The sequence below is a fragment of the Crocodylus porosus genome, unplaced genomic scaffold, assembly GCF_001723895.1.
Source record: "Crocodylus porosus isolate Cpor-Errol unplaced genomic scaffold, CroPor_comp1, whole genome shotgun sequence".
Lineage (NCBI taxonomy): Eukaryota > Metazoa > Chordata > Crocodylia > Crocodylidae > Crocodylus > Crocodylus porosus.
Window position 1 is genome coordinate 103,484,437 of NW_017728906.1, and position 24,301 is coordinate 103,508,737.

Sequence of the window (24,301 nt, forward strand, 5' to 3'; positions counted from 1 at the left end):
CGCGGGGGCTGTAGCAGCTGGCGAGGGATGGGGGCCAGGTAGAACAGTGATCAGGGGGCTGGGGTAGGACATGTTGGCCCTACAGGGGGGGTGTTAGCCCCTGCTGGGGCCATTTAGCCCCTGTGGGGGGGCTGTTACCTCTATGGGGGGGCTGGTGGGGTGCTGTAGCCCCTGTGGGGTGCTGTAAACCCTGGTGGTAAGCCATAGCCCCTGAGGGGGGGCCATAGCCCCTGTTGGGGCAAAATATATATTCATGTATTCATGAATTCATGAAACATGTATCTACAGTTCACTTTATTATGATGATAGAGACATTGATGATCTTCTAAATTGCTTTACCACTGTAGATCTATCAATAAAACATAGCTCAACTGATTTCTGTCTCATTCTCTCTCTTTATAGTGGAGGAACATAGGTTCTGGGGTATTTTACAGAGTGACTTTGGGATTTTTTTATTAGTGATTTTTCAGTTTTCTAATAGGGAACACCAAAATTCCTGCTACGGAGGCCAGTGGCAGGACCCTGCCTACTCAGAGCTGGCACCTTGGACCCAGCTGGCTGTGGTTGACCTGGCCAAATGGGGCCAGGATGACATGCTTTGACACTTCAAAGCAGGACACCACACCCAGAACATCTTCTGGGCTATAGTTGCCCAGATGGCCAGGCAGGGGGCACACATGGCAGTAGTGCCACACAAAAGCCAACTCAGAGGGCCAGATGCCTCATCCAGGTCTGGCAGGTGGCAACAGGTCACAGTCAGGTACCAGCCTCTACTGCCAGACTGCTGCAGTGGGTAAAGGGTGCAGAGAACTCTCAGGTCTGCTTCAGCAGTCCACCTGGCACAAGGGGTAGTGTCCGCAGGTACTAATTGGCCAGGCCCCAGAAGCTCCTGGGAGTGAGTAGCCCTGAGCTACTTGCCAGGGCAGCTTTTTGTACTGATGGGGCCAGGACAGGACAGCTTTTTATACTGCTGGGGACAACACAGGTGCTGGCCCCGGCTCTAGCTCCCCCTAGCTGCAGATCTGGGAGGATCCAGGCAGGTTTATTTTGCCCCAAGTGGCACAGTTTGCTCCACAACAAAATGCATGTACAAGCACGTGCACTGAGGCAAAAAGCCCCGGCTCAAATTTGCACCACTTGGGACACACCCCTTGGGATCATCAACTCTATAATGAAATGCAGCCTCCTATGTGATAATTCAGTTTGCACTAACAACATTGCCCAGCAGATTTGTTAAAGAGAACTAGTAAACTAACTGAAAATTACAAGGCAGTTAAGCAGAATTTGAACTAGGTTGGACTCTAACTAGAATGAGCTCTCGTCAAAAGGTTTTCATCAGTTGTGTGACAAGGGACAAGAGGAAATGTAAGTTTGGGTGGGGGTAAGTTATTTTTGGAGTGTCTACTTTCCTCAAAAAAAATCTGTCAGCATTAACAAATGGCTGAAACCTGAACATCTTAGTTCATGCTAGCTGAAATCAATTTCAGGGATGAAACTACTGCTGCAAAATGGAAAATAATCTTGTGAGAATCTCTTATTATAATGCCAGCACAGAACTAGTTAATATTACTTCATATTAAGCAAAAAATAATACAAACTAAAATGGGTTCTGCCTTGTGGTACTCTGATAATATGGGGAGAAAGAAGTTTGGAGTGCAATATTAAAAGGAGGGATTGCTGTTTTATATATATGTAACTACGGATCTTTTGGAAGGGCTAGAAATTTTTTAATCTGCTGGTCCAGATGCCCTCCACCCAAAGGTGTTGAGGGAGCTGGCAGGGGTCATCACAGAGCCCTTGGCCAGGCTGTATGAGCATTCATGGTCATCTGGCCAGGTGCCAGCAGATTGGAAACTGGCTAAAGTGGTCCCAATTTTCAAGAAAGGGAGGAAGGAGGACCCAAGTAACTATAGGCCTGTAAGCCTCACCTCATTGCTTGGGAAGATCTTGGAGAGAATCATCAACAAGCACCTCTGTGGGGGGGCCTGCACAGGAGATCATGCTCAGGGGCAACCAGCATGAGTTCATCAAAGGCAGGTCCTGCCTGACCAACCTGATTGCCTTTTATGACCAAGTAACTAAATCGATGGACGATGGTGTCACCGTGGACGTAGTCTTTCTAGACTTTAAGAAGGCCTTTGACACTGTCTCTCACCCCATTCTCATTAATAAATTAAGTGACTGTGGCATTGATGCCTGCACAGTTGGATGGGTCAAAAATTGGCTGATGGGGCGCACCCAGAAAGTAATGGTGGACAGGATGTACTCAAACTGGAAAGATGTGAGCAGTGGGGTCCCCCAGGGCTCGGTCCTCAAGCCCGCACTGTTTAACATCTTCATCAGTGACTTGGACGAGGGGGTGGAAAGCAAGCTGTCCAAGTTTGCTGATGATACTACGATATGGGGTGAGGTGGGCACACTTGAAGGGGGAGAGAGGCCGCAACTAGTTTTAGACAGACCACAAAAGTGGGCAGATGAGACTAGGATAGGGTTCAATATAGACAAATGCAGGGTGCTCCACCTTGGGAGAAGGAATTCACAGCATACATACAAGCTAGGGAGTTCCCTTCTTGAAAGCACAGACTCCAAGATGAACCTGAACCTGTTCAGCCTCAGCAAGAGGAGGCTGAGGGGGGACCTGGAGGCTGCCTACAAACTCATCAGGGGAGATCAACAGCAAATAGGTAGAGCCCTTTTCTTCCCAGCACCAGCTGGGGTAACAAGGAACAATGGTAATAAGCTGATGGAGAACAGGTTTAGGTTAGAGGAGGCAATATTTTATGGTTAGGATGGCCAGAATCTGGAACTAGCTTCCTAGGGAGGTGGTCCCCGCCCCTACCTTGGGCAAATTAAAAAAGAAGTTGGATGATCACCTGTCTGGGGTCTTGTGAACCCAGCATTCATTCCTGCCTGTGGCAGGGGGTCAGGCTAGATGATCTGTTCAGGTCCCTCCTGACCCTAGCTACTATGAAACTATATGACAGTATCCATGGATAAAGCAGGGCTGTGTAGTACAGTATTAAAATTGGGTGGGGGTTCTAGAGAACCTAATGGACTCTGTAATCTACACAAGTGTCTTCATTACATGCACTTATATTTGGCAACATGAGCAGCCATTTCACACCCCAAGCCACAAATTTCTCTATCCCCATTTTTAGTATAAGTAAAATGTCATAATTCATACTACATCCAATTGTGATGACAATGCCTGACACTGATTTATCACTCTGAACTGTTGGGGTTTATTTTCTATTGCTGGCCACTTGCATGTGCAAACTTGCACTCACCGACTAAAGTTGTGCAAAAGTTACAAATTTGCATTCACAAATGCAAGCTGACTCACAGTTTCGTACATGTGGAAACATCTATTTTGGCTGAAAAATTATGAAATATGGCCTTTTATTTTTCTCTGAGAGCTGAAAAAAATAGAATTTCATTTTTTTTATGTTAGATTCATTTGTTCTTTTTCTTTAAATGCAATAACTTACTGGAATTTAGACATCAGATGCACATGCATGGTTGGCTCATTTTGGAATATTTGCCAGTACTAGTAACAGGCAACCCTAGATCCCCTGGATCATGGTGCACAAATAAGAGGTCTAGTCAGATGCCTGTTGAATCCATTTGTGGTTGATGAGCCCAATTCAAAAGCAACACAGCATGTTACAGATCTATGTCTTGCCTGAGTTGGAGTCCAACTTTATAGCATGCTGTTTTATTCTTTCTTGCTTTGCTTCCAAACTCTGGATCAAACCCACTTCATGTTGAGCTGCACCCAATGCTGGATGTTCCCTCCAGATCAGATGGGATTCTAGGTCCTCCTCCCAACTTTTTACAATTATGTTGAATGATTTCATGTCATTTTTGCACAAATTGTGGTAGTACCATAGAGGGCAGCCCCACTTTCTAGAACTGTCTCAAATCTCATTGTACAAAATATTCTCGAGGATACAGCCAGTACAAGGAGTTAATTATAAACTCTCTGCATTTCTTCATCAAGTTAGTTGCCCAATAGGTGCACACTCAAATAACTTCAAATAACTGTAAAATCATTTTTATTTTGAAAACCTGCAATGGGCAAAGGGGTGTTAAATAAACCATGCTCCTTCTCCATGTCATGTTTGTATACATAAATCTTCCTTTAGGCTATTCTTCCCATTATTTTTGAGGGATATTGTTTTCTTTAGATTTGATTGTTCACATCTATGTGAAACTTCATGACATTTACAAACCTTAAACTTAAATTGGGCATAGCTTATGAAGTGAGACAAAGCAGCATTGAGCATTTGATGAACACATGGGTGAGTGGTGCCTCCTGAGTCAGGGATGGGGGGCATTTGCCCTCCCTGTCCCCTCCCCCTCATCTGCAGCACTTCCAGGTCAGTGCAATTGGTCGTGCCCTCCACCCCCCAGTCAGTGCAATCAACCATGGGGGACAATGGGGATTGCTTCTCCTGGCACCCCCACTCCCCAGCCAGCACTCTCCGGGGAGCACCAGTGCTCTCACCTGCCCCCCTCGCCCATCACTGAAGCAAGGAATGCTGCCTATCAGGGGTGCACCAGCACTCAGGGGGTGCACATGCATCCCCATGCATGTCCTATGTTTTGCCACTGGATGAACATGAACCTAAGACTAATATTTATAATGTGACATAGATCTTTGCTGACTGGAAGTAATGATAACTTTAGCATCTTAAGCATCTGATATACATACCATTATAGCATATTCTACCAGAAAACAAATATTACTGCAAATTTCCAAGTAGCTAAAAAATATTTGTGTACACACAGCTTCTCATCTGGGATTCTCAACAATAAATTCTTCTTCTAGACTTCACAAGCACCCACCATCCATCAAAGGTGTTGCTGTACTCTGGGACTATATTCAGCTCACTATCCAATCAAATGGAAGAGACAGACTAGACAAAGGATTCAAAGGAAGTCTTGCACAAATTACTGTCAGTCCATTCTGTGATTAGGTAATGGCAATTATGGTAATTACAGCAATTCACTACAGGGAAATGTTCCAAAATTGCAAGTCTGCTGCCAAGTGTAGCACTTGCAGGAACCACTTATGCAAAGCTTCACTTCAAGCTTTGTGAATATCAACCATGTTCCCTCAATTATAAACATCACAGGTTATAGAAGATATTAGGTCACAAGCATTAGTCCATAAGATGTAATATAATATTATATTGTATTAATAACGTAAATTTTGCAAAAGCATAACGGGCATGTGGGAGTCCCATTGAAATCCAAATATGATTCAAGCACTTTTGAAGATTTTATCCATACTAAGTATGTACTTATTTGATTTTATTCCTGTGTTGATGTTTTTACACCAACATGGCATCATATAAGTAGAGTACATAGGTTTTATTCATGTTTCATATGATATACCATAGCTTCTTTCTATAGCTAACAGGAGGCAATAACTGCAAAAATAGAGGCATACAAATCAGAAGGCCAATCACAGCATAAAATATGCTGCCAATCATCGCGCATTTAAATTTGGGAAATAAAAACAGTGGGCGTGTCTACATGAGATGCTAAATGCACAGCAGAATTAGTCTACTGGGTATCAGCAACACTAAAAGACCATGTGCCAGTGCTGCATATTGAGTTAGCACCTGTTATTACAGGTACTAAACTTAATGAGCAGTAAAAATGGTGCACTGATACATGTGTAGACATGCCCAGTCTCCCCTACTTATCTTAACTCATAGACTAGTGTGAAGGGGAGACAGACTGCCAACGGAGTTTTTCCCCACTCTCCCTTGCTCCAGCACGGCAATTCCACAGCAGCCTGAATCTGTGAGCGGGCAAGAAGAGGAGCAACGTGGCATCCATCACAGTGAGAAGGCTTGGGAATTGGTGAGAAAGTGGCAGAGAGGAGGGAGCTGAGAAACAGAGCCTAAGAGAGGCTCGCTAGGAAGACAGGGCCACATGGAAACTCTGTAGAGTAGGGGGCAGACAGCAAATCAGGAAACAGCCAGTGAGAGTCATTGCTGGCAGCGGAGAAAGCCACCAAGACAGGGTAGAGCCGGGAAGCTGCACATGGCTCACTCGGACAGCGGAGCCAGTGGTGTGCCCTGGTGAAGAGCAGCCAGGAAGCTGCAAACAGCTCTCCAAAAGAGCAGAGCCAGCTGTGCACCCTGATGAAGAGCAACTGGGAAGTGGCACACAGATCACCCAGAAAGCTGAGCCAGCTGTGCACCCCAGTGAAGAGAGGGCTGGAGGAAGGCCCAGAGCTCCTACAGGACAGGCTAAGTTGGAGCCCAAAGGTACCTGGTGGGGAAGAGCCAGAACGGGAGCCAGGAGGCGACATGAGGCCTGGTCGGGAAGCTCCACCCAGACCTGAGGATGGTCTGAGCCTAGAAGGGAGCCATCAGGATGAGAGCAGTCCCTCTGGGACAAGGCAGGGCATGAAGCCCCAGACAGCAAAGCCGGGATGGGCCAACGGGACAGGTACCCAAAGAGGGCCTGCTTGGGACAAAGGGGCAAAGCAAGATGCTGAAGAGTCCTATAATTCAGTTTGTGGTGAGTACCTAGTAGCCACAAGAGTATACTAGCAGATACTGGTCAATTGAACTTTCAGTTAGTTTCCTAAGTTGTTGTTTAAAGAACTGTATTATGTGGAGCCGTGATGAGTTTAGTTGTGGCGACATTAGCCAAAGCCAAAGAATGACTGAGGATAAGCCGATGGCCAGAGGGCAGCTTACACCAACAATGGGCAGTGGGGATGAGAACCTATCACCCAGGCAAAGCAAACTTCAAGACAATGATGCCAGTTCCAGCCCTGGATGTGGTAAGGGTGGGAAAAAGGGAAGGTTGGAGCCTGACGAAGAAACCAAATGAGTGAGATCTCACAGGATACCTGCAGAGATCGCCTCCCAGGAAGAACATCTAGATGTGGCAGGCAAGAAGGAACAACTAACAGGGCATGCAGGTAATGCCATTCTTAAGACCTCACCCTGACTTTGCAAGGGGGTAAAACACTAGGCAAGAGAGGACTAAAGCCCTATAATACCTACCAGCAACAACTAGATTACAGACAAGACCAGATTTAGAAGACAGTTCTCTGGGGGAGGAGAGAAGTCAGCTTCTCAATAGGCTGTCTTTCACACATGAAAGAAGGACATTTTCATCTGATGAATTAAAAATCATGGGCAAGTACAAAGCAACCTTTAGGATTTTTCTGTACATAGTAGTGGGCTTTGACTAATAGGTGTACGCATGGGGAAATCTGCAGTCCCATAAGCAGTGACTGAGGGGAGAAGGGACTGCTTAGTCTGGTAAAAAAACGAAGCCAGTATGCCATATTCATAAATCAGTATGACAAAAAAAGCCTTCCAACATGTACCTAGTACCTGTTCATTCTCCCTTATATCTCTGTAGTTATACTATCTCATCCAAGTACATTATGTAAAAGGTTTTTTCCATACTCACTTTGTAAGTATTATAGTGAGGATGCTAGGCCAGACAGGACTTAAAGTGTTCTTTAATACAGAGAACCACTCATACTCCTTTATTTCCTACTGGGTAAACAGGAAGAAGAGGAATTCAGAACATTCCTCTATATTGCAACTCTGTGTGGAAAGCAGAGCTGCATGCTGCACATTCAGAAATTCTGATGATAAATAGTTGGAACCAAACCTTATGTAAGACTAGATGACTGGCATTTTGCTTTCAATTTCTTAGTAGATGGAGATTAATGGCATAATTAACATTTTTCTATCAGCATGGTAAAGAGGACTGATGTATGACAAAACCAAATTACTTTTTTTTAAATGTTGCAATTAATAAAGTTTTATGCTTTCGCCCAGTAGAGTTGCTCCCTGGAGCCAGTTAGTGAAATTTTCTTTTTCTCCCCACTCTAAATATATAAGCCCTTCAAACAGCAGAGTTTACTTAAATATACACTATTTCAATTATACAACTCTCCACTCTAAGGAATGCCACGTTATCAGAAACAGGGTAATGTTTTCCAATATCTATTATAGTAATGACACTGAAAATCCCTTCAATCATCCGAAACATCAATTATCCCAGCCTCTTCAATGTTCCACAAGACAGTTAGGAAGGAAATCAAGGTTGTACTATTCTTGAGGCAAGAAAGTATATATAATTATGGCTCATGTTTTGCACTTACATTTAAACATCAAGGAATGCTGTCATACACCATCATTCTCATTGAAGACAACACAAGGACAGATCTTTAAATCACAATAAAAACTATTTTATGTTATTTCATTTTAAGAAGACATCCTTGTTTGGTATGTCCAATACTTATCTCCTGTTACATTTGTAAAGGTCTCTTTTATACAGAAAATACAGTAATGCCTCGACATCACAGTGCTAAGAGCAATATCAATACCTAAGATCAGTTACTTGTTTTTCCCCTCCCTGGAAACTAGTGGAAACTTCAAAGTACCCAGATACTCTAATGTATTACACAAGAGGGCTAAAATATTGTCTATTCACTGTTTTTCAGGAAATAATTAAAAAAGTAGAAATGCAGTATGGTAGAATTTTGCAGGCTCAACCTTGATAATGAATTTAGTTTCAATATCTACCAGGTCATTAAGTGCTAGTTCCCAAACAGAAATGGAATGAATATTCTCTCACTGCAATGTACGGGCATAACAAATATGTTTAATCTGAATCTGTTCCTAGATTACCGATGGATCAAGTGGCAACCTGTAATATAGCAATGGAAGCTATCATGACATACAACAAATACACTCATGACAGCGAATCCAGAATGAAAAGTAGCTTTCTTTGATGCCCATTAGATTTTAACTGAGTTCAGTTGCAAAGTGTATAAGGTGACAGTCACATTGGCACCATTGGGAGGGTAACTTAACATTTCTGTTTCATTCTTCTTACTTCATAATCAGTGATACCACTCTGCCAGAATGCTTAGTGTAGTGCCTTAACTGACACTTCCTTCACAGTGCAGGGGTCATAGAAAATGAATGAAAGCAGCAGGCCAAAACCAGAGCTAACATGTACAGTAGCAGAATTTGTACTTCAGTTAAACTGCAAAATTTAGATTATAAAAGGTTGGAGTAAAGGACTATTACCAGGAATAGGAAGCTATCCTATTTACTTGAATCTAAGTCAACCTCAATTTAAGAACACCAACTCAATAAATAGATTCTACATATGGAACACTTATAAAGTTGTTATAATTTTCAAGGTATAGAATCTAATTACCAAAGGGTTGTCTAGAATTCTTCCCCCTCACTGCTACAGTAGAGAAAGCGGTGGTTGTAGGGATCAGGTGTCTGGGGAGTGTCAGGTGGCCCCCGTACCCTCTACCCCACCGCACTTTTTCCCACAACAGCCTTCCTGCCCCCACCTCCAGTGGCATGCCTCACTCCCAGCTCCCCACAGTCTCTACTGCTCTCCACACACTCACAATAATCTCTGCCTCTTCCACCCTGTTCTTTGAAATCTGTCTCTTTTCCTCTCCCCTTCTATTACTGTCAGACACTGCTCAGGCTCTGTTCCCTGCCAGGTCATGGTGCATCACACATAAAAGAGAAGAGGAGCCTGGGCTGGCCATGCAGAAGTATCAGGGCTGCTAACTGGCTGGGCTGGGGACAGAATTTCCATGCACTCCATGCCTGATAGGGAATCCAGCCTGAGCCAGAACTAAGCTGTGCCTGACAGTAAGAGTCTGGGGAAGGGGGCACAGAGGGCAGAACCTGCAGAGGGCAAGCGAAGGTTGGGTAGGAGGCTGCTATGAGTCTGATTCTGGTCCCAAACTGGGCTCAAGGCCAGAGTCAGAGCCATAGTAGCCTCCTACCTCACCTCCATGTTGCATGTGAATTTAAGGCGAGGGGCTTTTCCCCACATGCTGATTGGAGTGGGGAGGAACCTCATCATAGATTTGAGTAACTACAGTAAATTTTGCCTTAAGCATATTTACACTTCCCTGCTGCAACTCCACCCCATACCATATAACATACTGAATTACAAAAATAAACTTCTACTACTGTTCACTTTCACTTATGACTTCATAGATCAAATTAATAAAGGCCTTAAATCAGGGGTGTCCAACATATGGCCTGTGGGCCAAATCTGACCCAAGAAGCCCTAGAGTTCAGCCCTCAGTGCTGCCCCCTTGACTCACATGTGGCACCAGCCCAGCCCTGTGCAGGATGGTGCTCACTGGGTATGTACTGTGTGCACTGGTTTGGGCATGTGGACATGGGGGTCCAGGGTGCATCAAGTGCCTGCCACCTTAAGAACTGAAGCAGCCTGCAGAGCAGCCTGCAGGTGTGTGCCAGGACTAATTGCAGAGTCAGCTGGCCCAGGGAGACTGCAAGTGGTGCTAGGGGTGAGTGACGGAATCATCTGACTAGAGGAGAGCTGGGTTTAGGCAGGATATAAGCCCAGAGCCTAAAAACAGAGCTGGCAATAACATCTTAGAGGCTGCTGGGTGAACATCTATGGGGCAGGATGGCTGCAGCTCTGGAGTGCTTGCACAAATATAACATCTGAATCAGTCCTGATGTTTTGGAAGGAACTAAAGGTGTGGAGGAGGTTCTGGAGGTTTGGGAAGGAAATAAAGGGGTGGGGGAGTTTCCTGGTTACCCACTGTGGGGTCCTGAGCCCTGAGAGAGGGACTGAGTGCACAGGGGCATATTGGGTGGTTTAGGTGAGCCCAAAGAGAGGGGCAGTATATATGAGACCTATGGAGAGGTCTGGGTGAGCCCAGAGAGATAGAGCCTGAGTGTAAGACATCTAGGGAAGGTGGACCCACAGATGGGAGAGGGCTGACAGCTGGAGGACTGAGCTATGGAATCTTGACTGGCTTGTTTGGGGCCAGTACCCAGGAGGGGCCAAAAGGTTGAAAAAGATCACTGTAGAAACTGCCAGAGCCAGGGGAGCCTGGGGATCTTGAGTGGTCCGAGGCAGGACCAAGGTCTAGGATAGGCTGAAGGTCCATGTATGGCCACAGCCAGAGAGAAAGGGGTCAACAGGCATTTGACCTAGGATGAAGAGGCCATCTGAGGAGGAGGGTTCAAAAGAGGGGTCTAAGAGAAAGCCAGGCCCAGAAGGCTCAGACATGACTGAGACAGGGCCAGAAGGCCAAGAGGCTTGTAGCCCAGGACAGGTAAGGACTTGGGCTGGAAACCTGCAGCCCTGGAGGGGCCTATGACATTCTTATGGAGGAGCCAGGATAGTTAGATCAGGAGGGCCTAAAGATGGTTCCAGGTAAAACCTGAAACTGCACCCTACTAGGGGCTGGTTAACGTGGTGGGGCTGGTTAACATGGCCTCTGGTAGAGTAGCTTCAGCGAAATGCCACATGTGGGTCACCCCAGGGAAAGGCGAGTATGGGGCACCTGAAACCCCTCACAGAAAACAATAGGAGAAAGTGGGCCTAGAAGGGTCCAGGGACCCAGAGAGGCGCCAGGGAAGAGAGTGGGACCAGATAGGTCCAGAGGCTCAGAGTGAAGCTGAAACATAATGGGACTGGAAGGCCTCAGAGGCCCATTGAAGGGCCAGGAATAGAGTAAGGCCTGGGAAAGGGCCAGGGATAGAGTGAGGTCGGGAAAGTGGGGAACCAGTAGGGTCCAGGAAGAGATCAAAGGGGTCTGGCAGCCCACGGAGGGACTGAATGGGAGAATCACTAGTAAGTAAGAGACCTGAGTAAGAGAAAGAACATCAGTGAAGATGATGCCTAAGGGGCTTAAAGAACGGTGCAGGGGCAAAACAGCCATGCAATTATATCCCATAAGGTTTGGACCACAGACAGCTGGTGGTCATTCAAATAAGAGCAGGTTAGCCTCCCACACTTTAGTAACAATTAACAACAAGCCATGGTGGGTGAGAGCAGGGTGGACTGCCCATAGAACAGGGTAATTTTTTTTTGGTCTCTAGGGGCTTTATGGCCACCCCTGAAGATGGTACCCTGTGACAGTTGCATGTTCCTTTTTCTAACACTGTGCTATTCTGGGAAGGTTGTTTGTTTTTTCCTTCTTGTAATACTTATGCCACAGGAGGGGAATGCAAATTCACTTTACTCATTTTTTCATGGACCTCTAAATATGAAGGTAGGCTTCTGAAAGTGAGAGCTGTAAAAATAAAGCTTCTGTAGGCAAGGCAATTGGAATTCCTGTAATTAGGGTTCAGTTCCAGTGGCTAGGGCTACTTGCATCACCCTTCTATATATTCTTTGGAAATTAGATTACTGGGGAGAAATCTGGATCTCAGTAATAAATGGTGAACCTTTTTGACTAGACTCAGGACTGAACAGATGCCCACAGCTGTTTTAGCTGGATGTAGACTTTCCATTCCAAGGGCTAAAAGATGTTGCCCAGCCTCTCTAGGAGTTTTGGAAGACATTATTCATTATGCTTTAGAATGTCCTCTTATAATGACATAAGGAGAAAGTATTTATCACCGTTCTTGCAGAATTTGACATACTTCTCAAAATAGAGAGAAATTAATATGGCTCCTCCAGCAAACAGATCCATATTTAGTAAACCATCTTGCAATTTTTGCTTACAAGGCTGAAGCGATCAGAACTAAACATCCTTTACTGTTTATATGATGGATAAACTTTACCACTATATTTGTTTTTTTACTGTGTTAACTGTGAACCTATGCACAATATTTTTATAGATTTATAATCTGATTTATTTGTACCATATTTGCACTTGATTATCTTAATTCTAGGAGTAGGTATAATGCTTTTATAACAGTTTTATTATTATATTATATTATATTATATTATATTATATTATATTATATTATATTTGCATTTCTGTTATTTTTGTTTAACTTTATATTGTGGTTGTATGTTTGTTGTTTCTGGGAGCACGGCTTTCAACCAGAATCCTTAATAATAATAAATTGATGATGATGATTGATGATAGGGTTCAGTTCCTGGCCTTATCATGGTCATGGTCCTGGCCTGCTGTCATAGTCATGGAAAAATAGGACTGAAAAGGATATCAAGAAGTCATCTAGCCCAATGCCCTATTGCGGGCCACATAAAGTTGCTAATGCTTGCCTTGAATTGCAAACATTACTTGCATCCAATGGAGGAAGTGTGCAAAAACAGTGATACACCTGGTGGGAAGAGGAAGTGTATAAAAATACTCCTCTTTGCCTTAAATTGAACCAAGCTGGCTAACAGATTAAGTAAATATAGCCTGGGCAAAGAGAAATAGGTTTATGCAAAAGTATTACCCAAGACCACAATGCCAAGAATAGACAATTACAGCTAGAACAAAACAAGTGCATCAAAAACAAATCCATATTGGGCAGGAAAAAGCAGGCTTATTAATTATGCTTAGAAGGAGGGCTTAAGTTAATTTTGTATTAAGAAATGTGGTAGCTATAAAGGTGTATAAGAACAAAAGGACCCCATTTTTGGAAACTACTCCAGATGAAAGATCTGGTCATCAGTTCAACATTCTACCCTGCACAGAACGAGGGCGCAGAAGTCAGAAGCCCTAGACAAGACCCCAATGACCTGATCAACCAATGATGTCTTGCTCATTAGATTTCACAGTGGTGAATATGTAGTATTGATTTTGTCTAACTATGGTAGTAGAATTGTAACTGCCAAGACCTAATAAATTTGCTTATAAAAGCAAAGTCATGTCTCAGTCTCCACACCTGGTAAACGACCCGCAGCAGGGGAATTTGTCCTCATTAAGATTTGCACAAATGTAACAATGTCCAGTGCAAAAATATCCCTATCGAAAGAATTCTAAACAAAGTTTGTCTAGTCTGCTCTTAAACTTTTTAGGGATGGAGATTCCATAATACTTCTAGGTAATCTTTTCCAGTGTTTAACTACCCTCACAAATGGAAAGCTCTTAATAAATGTCCAACCTAAATTTCCCTTGTTGCAAGGGAATTGCCCAGGAAAGGGAATAAGAATAGTCTGCCACCATCTTCTTTAAGAATCTGAAGACTGTTATCAAATCCCTACCCTTCAGCCTTCTCTTTTCTAGACTGAAAAATCCCAGATCTCTTATTCTATTAATGTCATGCCATATCTTTGTTATTTTCTGCAAGACGTTCATTCTTTGTTCATCTGTGGAAGATCTGGTCAAATTTTAATTTAATTTGGATGGCTTGGACGTTTCAAGAATAATTGTCATAGAAATACGTCAATTGTATTATATTGTGCCCAAACTCACAGTATTACCAAATCAGTAAGATTCCAATGTACAACCATGTTTTAAATCATGCTGCCCTATTATAAGGTTGTTTTTGTTCCATCAAGCTAAATGTACTGATTACATTAAGAGTATGTAATAAGCTGCTATTTCTGTATCAGTTTTCAAAAATAAAATTTGGGAAAAAATTACCAAGATGTTGGGTTAGAGCTCAGTTTATGTAAGTCAGCATAGCTCGACTGACTTCAGTGAAGCTATTTATACTAGCTGAGAATCCAGCCCATATTTTCAAGTAGTATTTATTTTCTCTCATTTGTAATAGTCCTCATCAACATTAATGAAGGTCACCAATTGCTCAAAAGAGCAATTCCATAATTACTACTGCTTCAAATATTGTATAAATCTACACATATTGGAGTACAGAGATGCTTTGCTCAATTCATTTTCTTTGTGAATGAGGCACAACATTCACTTTTGCCTGCATAGAGCGCACTATAAAATTCATCAGCATTTGCAGAACATCCGTTAAATATTTATGTAATGGTACTGCCTAGAAATGCCAATCAGCATCGGATCTTGTGGTAGGTGCATTGTCACTGTCGTGGAAAGCTTGCTTTATCATCATATTTTAAAACCTGCAACTCTCACTGACCTTTATCTACGAAGTTTGTTTTCAAAATATAGGTGTTTGTATCCTGCTGACTAATAATATGCATTATGGGGGCTGAGTGCTAAACTCATGTGATAGATTTGCTGTCTCAGTTCACCATGAGGAATCTTTAATAATGCATGGAGGAACATTGTTATTCTTACACTGAGTCAGGCAATATCTGGTAATTTTAAATCATAAGTGAAACTACACTTTTCCTTTTTTCTGTAAAACATCCATAGCGAGTAAAATTTTCAAAAGTACCTAGGGAATATATAGGCCTTCTTCCCATTGATTTTAATTCATGAAAACGGTGACTTAAGGGACTTTGAAGATTTCATCAATACATTTATTCTCACATCATTGGATAAAAACCTTCAGCCTTCAGGTATCCAACACCAGCCAGGGGAGGGGAGCGGGGAAGTACAAGGGAGACTTACAGGTTTTTAAACTGTCTCTTTCAGCATGTATATAAAGTAAATAAAAATAATTATAGAATGGGGAGTGAAATATAAACAGGTAACATTAAATAATTTTTGGCATTTATCTTTGGGTCAGTTTGAGGATACAGTTGCCTCTGCATAGGATAACTGCTGAGCGCAAACAGATAACAAAAAAGCTCTTGTCTGCATCTTACAAAAAAAACTCCTCATTGTTTTCAGTTCCCCACTTTAAGGTATTTATTATGGTCTCTGACACTTTAGCTTCTCTCTAGCGTAAAAAGTGAATGCTGTGCATTATGAACTATGTAAGTGGTTTGTCGTGTTCCATAAAGCTGAAGGTAATAAACTGCCTCCGATAGTGCTGACATCTTTTTACAATTAGATTTATTTTAATTATATGTTTCCTTCATCTCAGACACTGATACATTTGTACAACCTGTTCTTTCAGGCTACAGACAGAAATTACATGCAAACTGGTATAAGTGATCAGAAACTGGTCTAAACCTGTAATAGAACAAAAGTTCAGTGCACATAGACCAGTTTCAAAGTGGTGGAACCCAGTTTAAAATAGACCTGGATGGATGCAAAATTATATTTAATCGGTTTAGGTTAGACAGTTCTAACCCACACTGCAGGGGTTGCTGCTCCCTCCCACCCCCTTCAGCACAGACAGACAACCCTGTGGGAGCCCCTGGGGAACTTTTTTAAGTCCCTAAAGCAGATGAATATTGCACCTCCTTTTCTTTTCCTGCTCAGAAGCAGCCCTTTCCTCTTGTCTTCTTTTTATGATCCCCACACTTCTGGGCCTGCCACTGCTGCTTTCTCCAACTGTTCAAGGATGAGGAAGCTCTAGAGCCAGTCAGGCTGAGCAGGCGCTGGGCTCAACTAGGGAAGGGAGAGTGGCAATAGGGTGGCTGGAAAGTAGTCCCCCACCTGGTTATAACACAGGGAAGGGAAACCCCCGTCCATCTCCAGGCTGAGCCTGGCCTTTGTGCAGTGGGCAGGAACAGCTTTGGGGTTCCCCACACCAGCGACAGCAGGGAAAGACAGAGTGGGGAAGAGGGGAGGGAGAGGGTATAGCTTTGATCAAGAAGTGGAAGGGAGAGAGGATTTTCACTTTCTTTAGGGACTTAAAAAAGCCCTGGAGACTCCTGTGGTGTGATCCAATCCAGTCTGCACCACTGCATCTGTTCTGGATCCATCCTGGGTTATGTGCATCACAAGTCAGAGTATAGAGATGCTACTCCCCACACCTGCAGGATAACGGTAAAGAACAGCAGCAGCCGTTGCTCTGCCCACACAATGTGCCAGCCATGAAGAAGAAGCCAAAAAGAGAACTGAGATTCTAGGGTTATATAGGGAAGGGTAAATTGGCATGTTAATCTAAGCTTGTACAAACATGATTGATCCTCATAACGCAACGGGAAGTTTCTTCTGGTTTAGCTCCTTTATCAGTTTTGTGCCTGGAATAAAACATTGAGGCAACCCACTGCCCCATCAAGGTAGGGGGTAGGGAGTGAGTGAAACAAACAGAATGGTGCTTTCCCCTTGCCCTCTCCCCCCACACCTCGAGCCTTTGGCAGAGCAGGCACAGCCTTTCACCCACTTAGAGGGTGGGGGGACAGCAAATGGGGTACAAGACGAGGCTTGGCTTCTGGGAAGCACAGCCACAGGATGCTGCTGCCTGAGCTGATGATGTTATAGTAGCAGCAGCTTCAGCAGAAGCCCAGGCAGGTAAGACTTCCATTTCCCTCACCCATACCCCTTCCCCCTGATCTACAGTGGTCAACATATCAGCTTCCCTCCCCTCGACAAGTGCTCCCAGTGGGCTTGCTATATTACTGGTTGTTTGTCTTCCTCTGGAGTCATTTCCTCTCTCTCATTCCATAGGTGCCCAAATGGTAGAATTTAGTTACCTAACTCCAAAAGAGTAATTCAAATATGCCCTGCAATGTGTTCAGTGATAAAAATCATTCCATTTTGGATGGTAACATGCTCAGAAATGACCTAGTTTTAGGACACAGGAATCTAAATGCCACCTAACTTCCACTAAAATTGACTGGCACTTAGAGACGTCTGAATGATACTTACATTTCCCCAAATGACCATTTGCTAGGCACCCTCTCAACACTGATTTAGATTTCAAACAGAGTTTAGGCAAAAGTAAGACACCTAGATGATCTGGCTCCCTTCTGAGTATGTGCCATAACCCAAGTCCAGGTAACAAGAGATCCTTTCTGGCACATTATTAATCTGGGAATCTAAGTGCTTTTGTAGCCACTGCTCAGAATTAATTTGGGCCATTCTTTTAAACTTAGGGGTTCCTATACATGAGCAGCAAGCCTGGTCTGACGTGCTGGAGTCCCAGCACATCTCATTTAATTGAGAGTTGGCTGGAGCAGGGCAATTGCCATGCTCCAGCAGCCTCCTGCATCTCATGTATCAGAGCCCCTATGCTTAAAAATGGCAGTGGGGGGTGCTTGAACTAAAGCTCATGAAATAAGCTTTAGTTCAAGCGCCTCCACCATCATTTTAAAGTGTGGGGATACTGGTACATGAGACCCTGCGGCACTTTGATAACAGCAGCTGTCAAGCCCAATCTAATTAAAGCATCACTCCCCTCACCCCAGAGCATGTGTAAAAGTACCCTAGATGCACTCCAACTATGCCCTGTTAATGCATCTAGGGGCTGATTAGGATTGTAGGGGCCTATCATTAAATCACTCTTCAGTGGCATTTCAGTTTCCCTACTAACTACATAAGGATCCCAGATTAATGCAAGGCACCTAAAGTTTCAGCTATTTCCATGCCTGCTCATTCCTGCTATGCCTTTCTAGCTAGATGCTTACACAGCCATCTTCACTGTAGTGTCCCATAACCTCATAACCAATCAGTAATGGATTGTGTTCCTCATAAAGCCCCTCTGAGATAGGTAAGTCCAAAGTGAGCAGCAGGGGTACTAACAAAAAGCCTATAGCTGAGATAGGAACTGAATGCAGGCCAGATAGTTCCCCACCACTCAAGCCCCTCTCTCTGCTACTCACTTTCAAGTTTACCCATCTCTTAAGAGTTCTTTGATGTAATATTGCCAAATTAAAACATTTCTTCCAGTATACTTAAAGACAATCTCTCTTACTGATGATGGCTATTTCTCTACCAAAAGGTCAATATTACTGAATTACACAGAAACACCTAGAATTTATGTGGAAAATAAGATAATTTGATATAAAATGTAATTTGGTGTTTCACTTGCCCATTCCTCACACTCCTGAAGAGTTTGTTCATGCAAGTTTTCCTTGTAACTGTGATTGAAGCAGTGGGAGCACAGCAGAATACAGATATTTATATTTGGGCATCATATTCAATTTAATTTTACACTGGCACCAAAGTTTCAATTACTGATATTCAGGGAACCTGGTTTTCTCTGATAAAAAAAAACTCCCCGATTTTCAGTTTTAAAAAAGTAACCCAAAGTCCACATTTTTCTACAAGTAAAATGAATTTTCATTTTAATCATGGGAAAATGTGGATCTTGGGTTACTTTTTTTAATTATAAAATTTCAGGGGGTGAGGCAGTTATCAGAGAAAACCAGGATTCCTGCTGATATTGAACAGATTTGTGTTTTGTCGATACATAACTGCATTGCTGAAGGCATTGGTAGAAAGAGAGAGAGATTTTGACATCCACTAAGGAGACAACATGGGTCTTACTATCAAGGGGTGTGTCCAGACAAGCACGCACGTGCCTCTTGCCCCACCTCAAACCCCTCTGAGGCAGGGCAAGAGGCACATGCAGGAATGAAAAACATTTTCCCCACATGAGAAAGTTAGACCTATGGATATCCAGGGGTCTAAAAATACTGCTCCGCAATACAGTGGAGCAAGACACGGTTCCAGACCGTGCCTGGAGCCAGTCCTTCAAAAGAGACCTCTTTGGTGTTCCTGCTGCCCCCAGCCCTGTCTGAAGTAAGTGGTGGGAGGGGCTTGGAGAGTGGCGGGGAGGTTGTGCACGGGGCTGCGGGGGGTGAGGACCTGGCTCAGATCCCCGCGGCTTTGCACTGGAGCGGGTCGCATGGCTCCGGGAGGCGTGCACAGAAGCTGTGCCTCCCGGAGCCCTGTGGCCCACTCCGGTGCAAAGCCAAACTAGAGAGCCACATGGGGCTGGGCCAGGTCCACATCCCCCTGCAGGCACAGGGGGCAGAGGTGGGAGCCGGCCCTTAGGCCTGGCCCATGGTGACAGGTCCCAGCGCAGCACATGGTCCCTGTGTGCCGTGCCAGGTCCTGCCACCTGGCCGGGCCCTTCTTATAGTGGTAGGACATGGCTTGGCTCCACGGAGTCTCCGCACGGAGCCAAGCTGGGTCCTGCTGACCCTGGGGCTACTCGTGCTGCCCAGCCCAGCGTGCCAGGGACCGCGTGCCACATCGGGTCCTGTCACCATGGGCCTGGCCTGGCTGGGCTGCAGAGGGACTCCAAGACCTGGCTGGGGCCAGCCCATGGTCCCCGCATGCTGTGCCAGGTCTTGCTGCCATAGGCCTGGCCCAGCCAGGTGGCAAAGAGGTCCCAGGACCTGGCTGGGCCTGGCATGCAGTCCCCACATGCTGCACCAGGACTTGTTGACACAGGCCCAGCCCGGGAGGGTGGCAGAGGGGCCCCAGGACCCGGTTGGGACCATGCTGCATCCTGCCACTAGGAGACCAGCCCAGCTGGGTGGCAGAAGCAGCCCCAGGGCCTGCAGGACCTGGCTGGGCTCAGTGCACAGTCCCCCCCTCAGTGCACAGTGCTGCTGCGAAAGGTTAGTTATGGGCCCTGGGCGGGGGCTAGGACCCTGCAAGGGGGATCAAACACCACATCACCCCATCACACACCCATCATGTGTAAGGAAAACCAAAAGCACATATCAACACATATAAGGTCTTTAGAATCTATTTTTTCATGATGATAGAGACACTGGTAGACTTCCAAATTGCTTTAACATAGTAAATATACCAATAAAGCATCGCCCAACTGATTGCTGTCTCTCTCTTTCTATGGGGGCGGTGTTTGGTTTTTTGTTTTAACTGTGGAAGAACATGGATTTTGGGGTATTTTTAAAAATGGATTTGGGATGCTGCTGCAGCAGTCCAGCTGGCATAAGGGGTAATGTCCCCAAGTACTAGTTGACTGGGCCCCAGAAGCTCCTAAGAGCGAGTAGCCCTGAGCAGCTTGCCAAGGCAGCTTTTTGTACTGCTGGGGCCAGGACAAGGCAGCTTTTTATACTGCTGGGGACAGCACAGGTGCTGGCCCCAGGCTGTAGCTCCCCCTGGATGCAGATCCAGGACAAGCCAGGCAGGGTTATGTTGCCCCAAGTGGCACAATTTGCTCCACAACAAAGTGCATGTCTGAGCTGCTGCAAGCACACATGCTTGCAGGTGTGGAAGTGCCCAAGGAGATGTTTGAAAAGTTTGTACTGGGAAAGAGATGAATCTCTTCTTTTGCCCCCCACATTTTGGGTGAGATAGGTGCTGGGCTGAGAAACAAGGAATTCTGCTCTCCACATCACAGGTCACTCCTATCTTCTTAACTAAGCTCTGCATGAATATCTGTATTCCCTTCAAACTTCAGGAAATCTTTTATTCTAACATCACTGGGAGTAGTGGAAGTTTATCAGCACCTCCAAAAAGCCTAAATTTTATTTAGAAGATCTACCATTTGCATGACCACATACAAAAAACCTTGGATATCAAAAACAGTCAGTCAGTCCAAACTCATTTCAAAATGGCTCATTCCATATCTGGCCATTTAATGTGACATCACCTCAGGCATGATTTCTTATCTCTTCCCATACAGCCAGTTCTGCTAAGCCAGTAAAATCATCTGTTTTAACAGGTTCATGTAGGCATTTAAAGACTTCTTAAAATTACAGTTCCCCACAGTTGCCTTTACAATCCATTCACTGTTCAAATATTAATATATTTCCCAGTACTTCAGTGCTAGATTTCTGTTCAAACCAAACTCATTTTTATGACTGAGACATGAAAAAATGTCACTTGCAGCATGGGATGCATTTTTTGGATAAACAAGTTAGCATCCAATCTTGTGCGAAACAGCATTTCCTCGAAAGTGCTGAGCATTCTTGACTCCCAGTGAAATAAATTCAGTACCTGGTAGTTTTAGGCCCATACCAAGCCATTTTTCTGGGGGGGAAAAAAAAATATTTCAGGTAATCATCATCCTTCGTTTTCATCAGAAACAATTAAGGTTTGGATTGTGATGTTGCAATGAGCTCTGTGCAGTTGCACACATCTGTCCACACAAGCCTCATTACAAGATCAGATCTTAGTTTGTAACCATAAAAGCCCTCTGAGAATTTTCACTGAGACTGAAGCGATATGGACTATAGGGAACAGAGGTCTAATGAAAACCAGCAGTTAAGTCCTTTCTCTTATGGGAGGAAGCTAGTTCAGAGAGAGAGGCTATGAACATTTCCACACAGTTGTGAAAAAAAAAATATCACCAAATATCTTATGTGGCTGTGCTAACTCGGATGTATAGCCTATCACCTTTGACTCCTGGTTATTGTAGAGAGTATTAGTGAAAAAAGCACTCGCAAATTAAATGACACTTAGGGTCAGATTCAATAGTTGAAGAGCAGCTTTAGTTCTTCCCCAGCAAATGCTTTTGTGGGCAGAATTCATAAGGATTTCAATTACCAAATCTGGCAGAAACCTATTCCATATTTACCTTTCTATTCTCTTCTGAGATGAAGAAAGCATATTTCCAATTTTGATAAATCAGAATAAATAGAATCCATTTCTTTTAAAGAGATTTTTCCCTCTCTTGCTTGTGATTTGTGTTTGTGGTATTTCATCTGCACACCTGAGACTACATGCTTGTAGTGCACTTACATATTTTAAGCCTTTTTATAAATAAACATTTTAGACAACACTTTTTCAGAAGGCACAGACAAGAACAATCAAGTGCTTTCAAAAGGAAAAACAAGGAGACAATTAGAAAAATGATTTAAGACCAACTCAGCAACTGAGACAGATTCCCAGCTGGCATAAATCTAAGCAGTTTCATCAAAGTTAATGGAACTACACCATTTTACTCATCCTGAAGATCTGACACAGTCAGTTCCCTGGGAATTGTCCCCAAAGCGAAGGTGTAGAGAATAAGCCCATGGGTTCCATGCTATACTCCGAGTAAAGAACTAATATAATCTTTGAAAGTCTAAAAACACAGCTAAGTGCAATCTAGTATAATGCAGCAGATATCAGAGGGGAAAAAAAACAGGTACCTTTTCTCCTGTTCTCCCATCAGTCCCCATATAAGTTTGCAGACTATGACTTAGATACAACAAGCTGGGAAATTTCAAATACTTTAGAAAATGCAATTTTTTTTTAATGCAAGCCACATTTTGAGACCATGACAAATCTTAAAGAAATTTACCTACCTCTTCCAAAGCATGGTAAATTAGAGTTTCCTTGGCATTTCTTAGTGCTTTCTTCAACTGATAACGGACAAGAACGCGGATGTTCACACTTTTTTCCAGTCCATCCTCCTTTACAGTCACATCTTCCACAGTTACATTGTCCATGACCTTTACAATGAATATAATTGTTCATATCAGCCTCCATTCCAGCAATAGATAAGGAAACCTCATAACAATATGCATTTTGTCTAATCTCTAAATTTCTGCCTTTTCCCCCTTAACCATCACCACAAAAAGAAAGATAAAGCACATAAACTTGTATAAAGCCTTACACAAAGACAGAACATAAGAGTTCAGGTCACACAAACACATTTCTTCATAATGAAAACTTTAAAAAGCAATGCAATCATAAGCCAAAATACACACTCAATACAATGTCATTCTCCATGCTATACCCAACAAACACATTCACCCATTGCTACTCTCATACATGTTCTCAACCCATTGTTACACTCATCAGCACACAAATAAACCCCCTTTATAACATTCCATTTGAGCTCAGCAGTACTCACCTTTAAAGCACAAATACAAAAGTTTAACAATCACACTGCAGCACAACTTCTTTATTTAGATCTTCCAATGAAACAATCAAATAACTACAGGATCATGTCTCATAAAACACCACATATACAATACCACATAGAAAAAGAATTTGAACTTCATATTTGCTCTTAAAAATTAAATAAAATTTAAAAATGTTTAAAAGCAAATATTTAAATATAATTACTCGCAAAAGCTTGATCAACTTTACAGTGCCTTCTGCTAGAAAAAAAGACAGGTAAATTATGCAATCATGAATGCAACTTGCCCTGATCTGTCAGCATCTTGTCCGAGATCTCTGTGACAGGGGGCAGCTCTTGGGGCCGGATCTCCTGCTGGCCCACCCACCTGTCTTTATGAGGCAGTCCACCCAGTCTCTCCTGCCAAGACTTTGCTGTTCTCATAAACTGATGGTATGCCAAGGGAAGCTGCCCATTTCTGCCCCAATGTCAGGGGCATTATCTGCAGCTCCAACCTACCCTACACTGCAGCCCATGCCTCACAGATGGCATCACCATTCTTAGCATCTCTGGCTCTACACTAGGCTCCATGATCCTCCAGTCTGGACCCCAACTGGATCCCTCCCATCAGGCAGCCTACTCTGCCCTCATTCTGGGCTACTTAGCTCCCTGTACTCTTACCCCTCTTGGGTGTGGCCACCCCAGGACCTTTGGCCACACAGGGGCCCTGGCCTCACCTCCAAGGGCAGTAGGAACCCCACAACCTTGGCTTTGGGTATCCCTTGCAGTGGGCCCCTGACCCTTTTGACCCTTCTGGTCCTGGCCCCAGCATTGACCAGTCGAGGGTGCCTCAAGTCAGACTTCTTGAGCATCAAGCCCATTCTCTCTCATGGGTCCACCTTCTCAGCCCTACTCTGGGGTTACCTACTCGCTTGTGGGAGCTGGGGTTATGAAGGCACCGCAACTCGCCTGTCACTGGGGTGGTAACTGGTCTGGCATTTTCTGGGGGGCTCCCACATCACTAGGAGCCCCACCAGGCCACCCGTCTCCGACAGGGTGCAGTTTTAGTTCATGCCCATGACCAA

At 44.1% G+C, this 24,301-nt stretch overlaps 1 protein-coding gene and 1 long non-coding RNA gene across 2 annotated transcripts in view; one reads left to right on the forward strand and one right to left on the reverse strand.

Moving 5' to 3' along the window:
* LOC109306360 overlaps positions 1-11,204 on the forward strand; it is a 21,548-nt gene extending 10,344 nt beyond the window's left edge. Inside the window, exons 2-3 of the long non-coding RNA XR_002099960.1 lie at positions 8,821-8,828; positions 11,194-11,204. This is a non-coding gene — a long non-coding RNA (uncharacterized LOC109306360). The remainder of the gene's footprint in view (positions 1-8,820; positions 8,829-11,193) is intronic.
* ITGBL1 (integrin subunit beta like 1) overlaps positions 1-24,301 on the reverse strand; it is a 290,113-nt gene that overhangs the window by 96,874 nt on the left and 168,938 nt on the right. Inside the window, exon 7 of the mRNA XM_019529696.1 lies at positions 22,678-22,824. Within this exon, the coding sequence (XP_019385241.1) occupies positions 22,678-22,824 (147 nt within the window). The remainder of the gene's footprint in view (positions 1-22,677; positions 22,825-24,301) is intronic.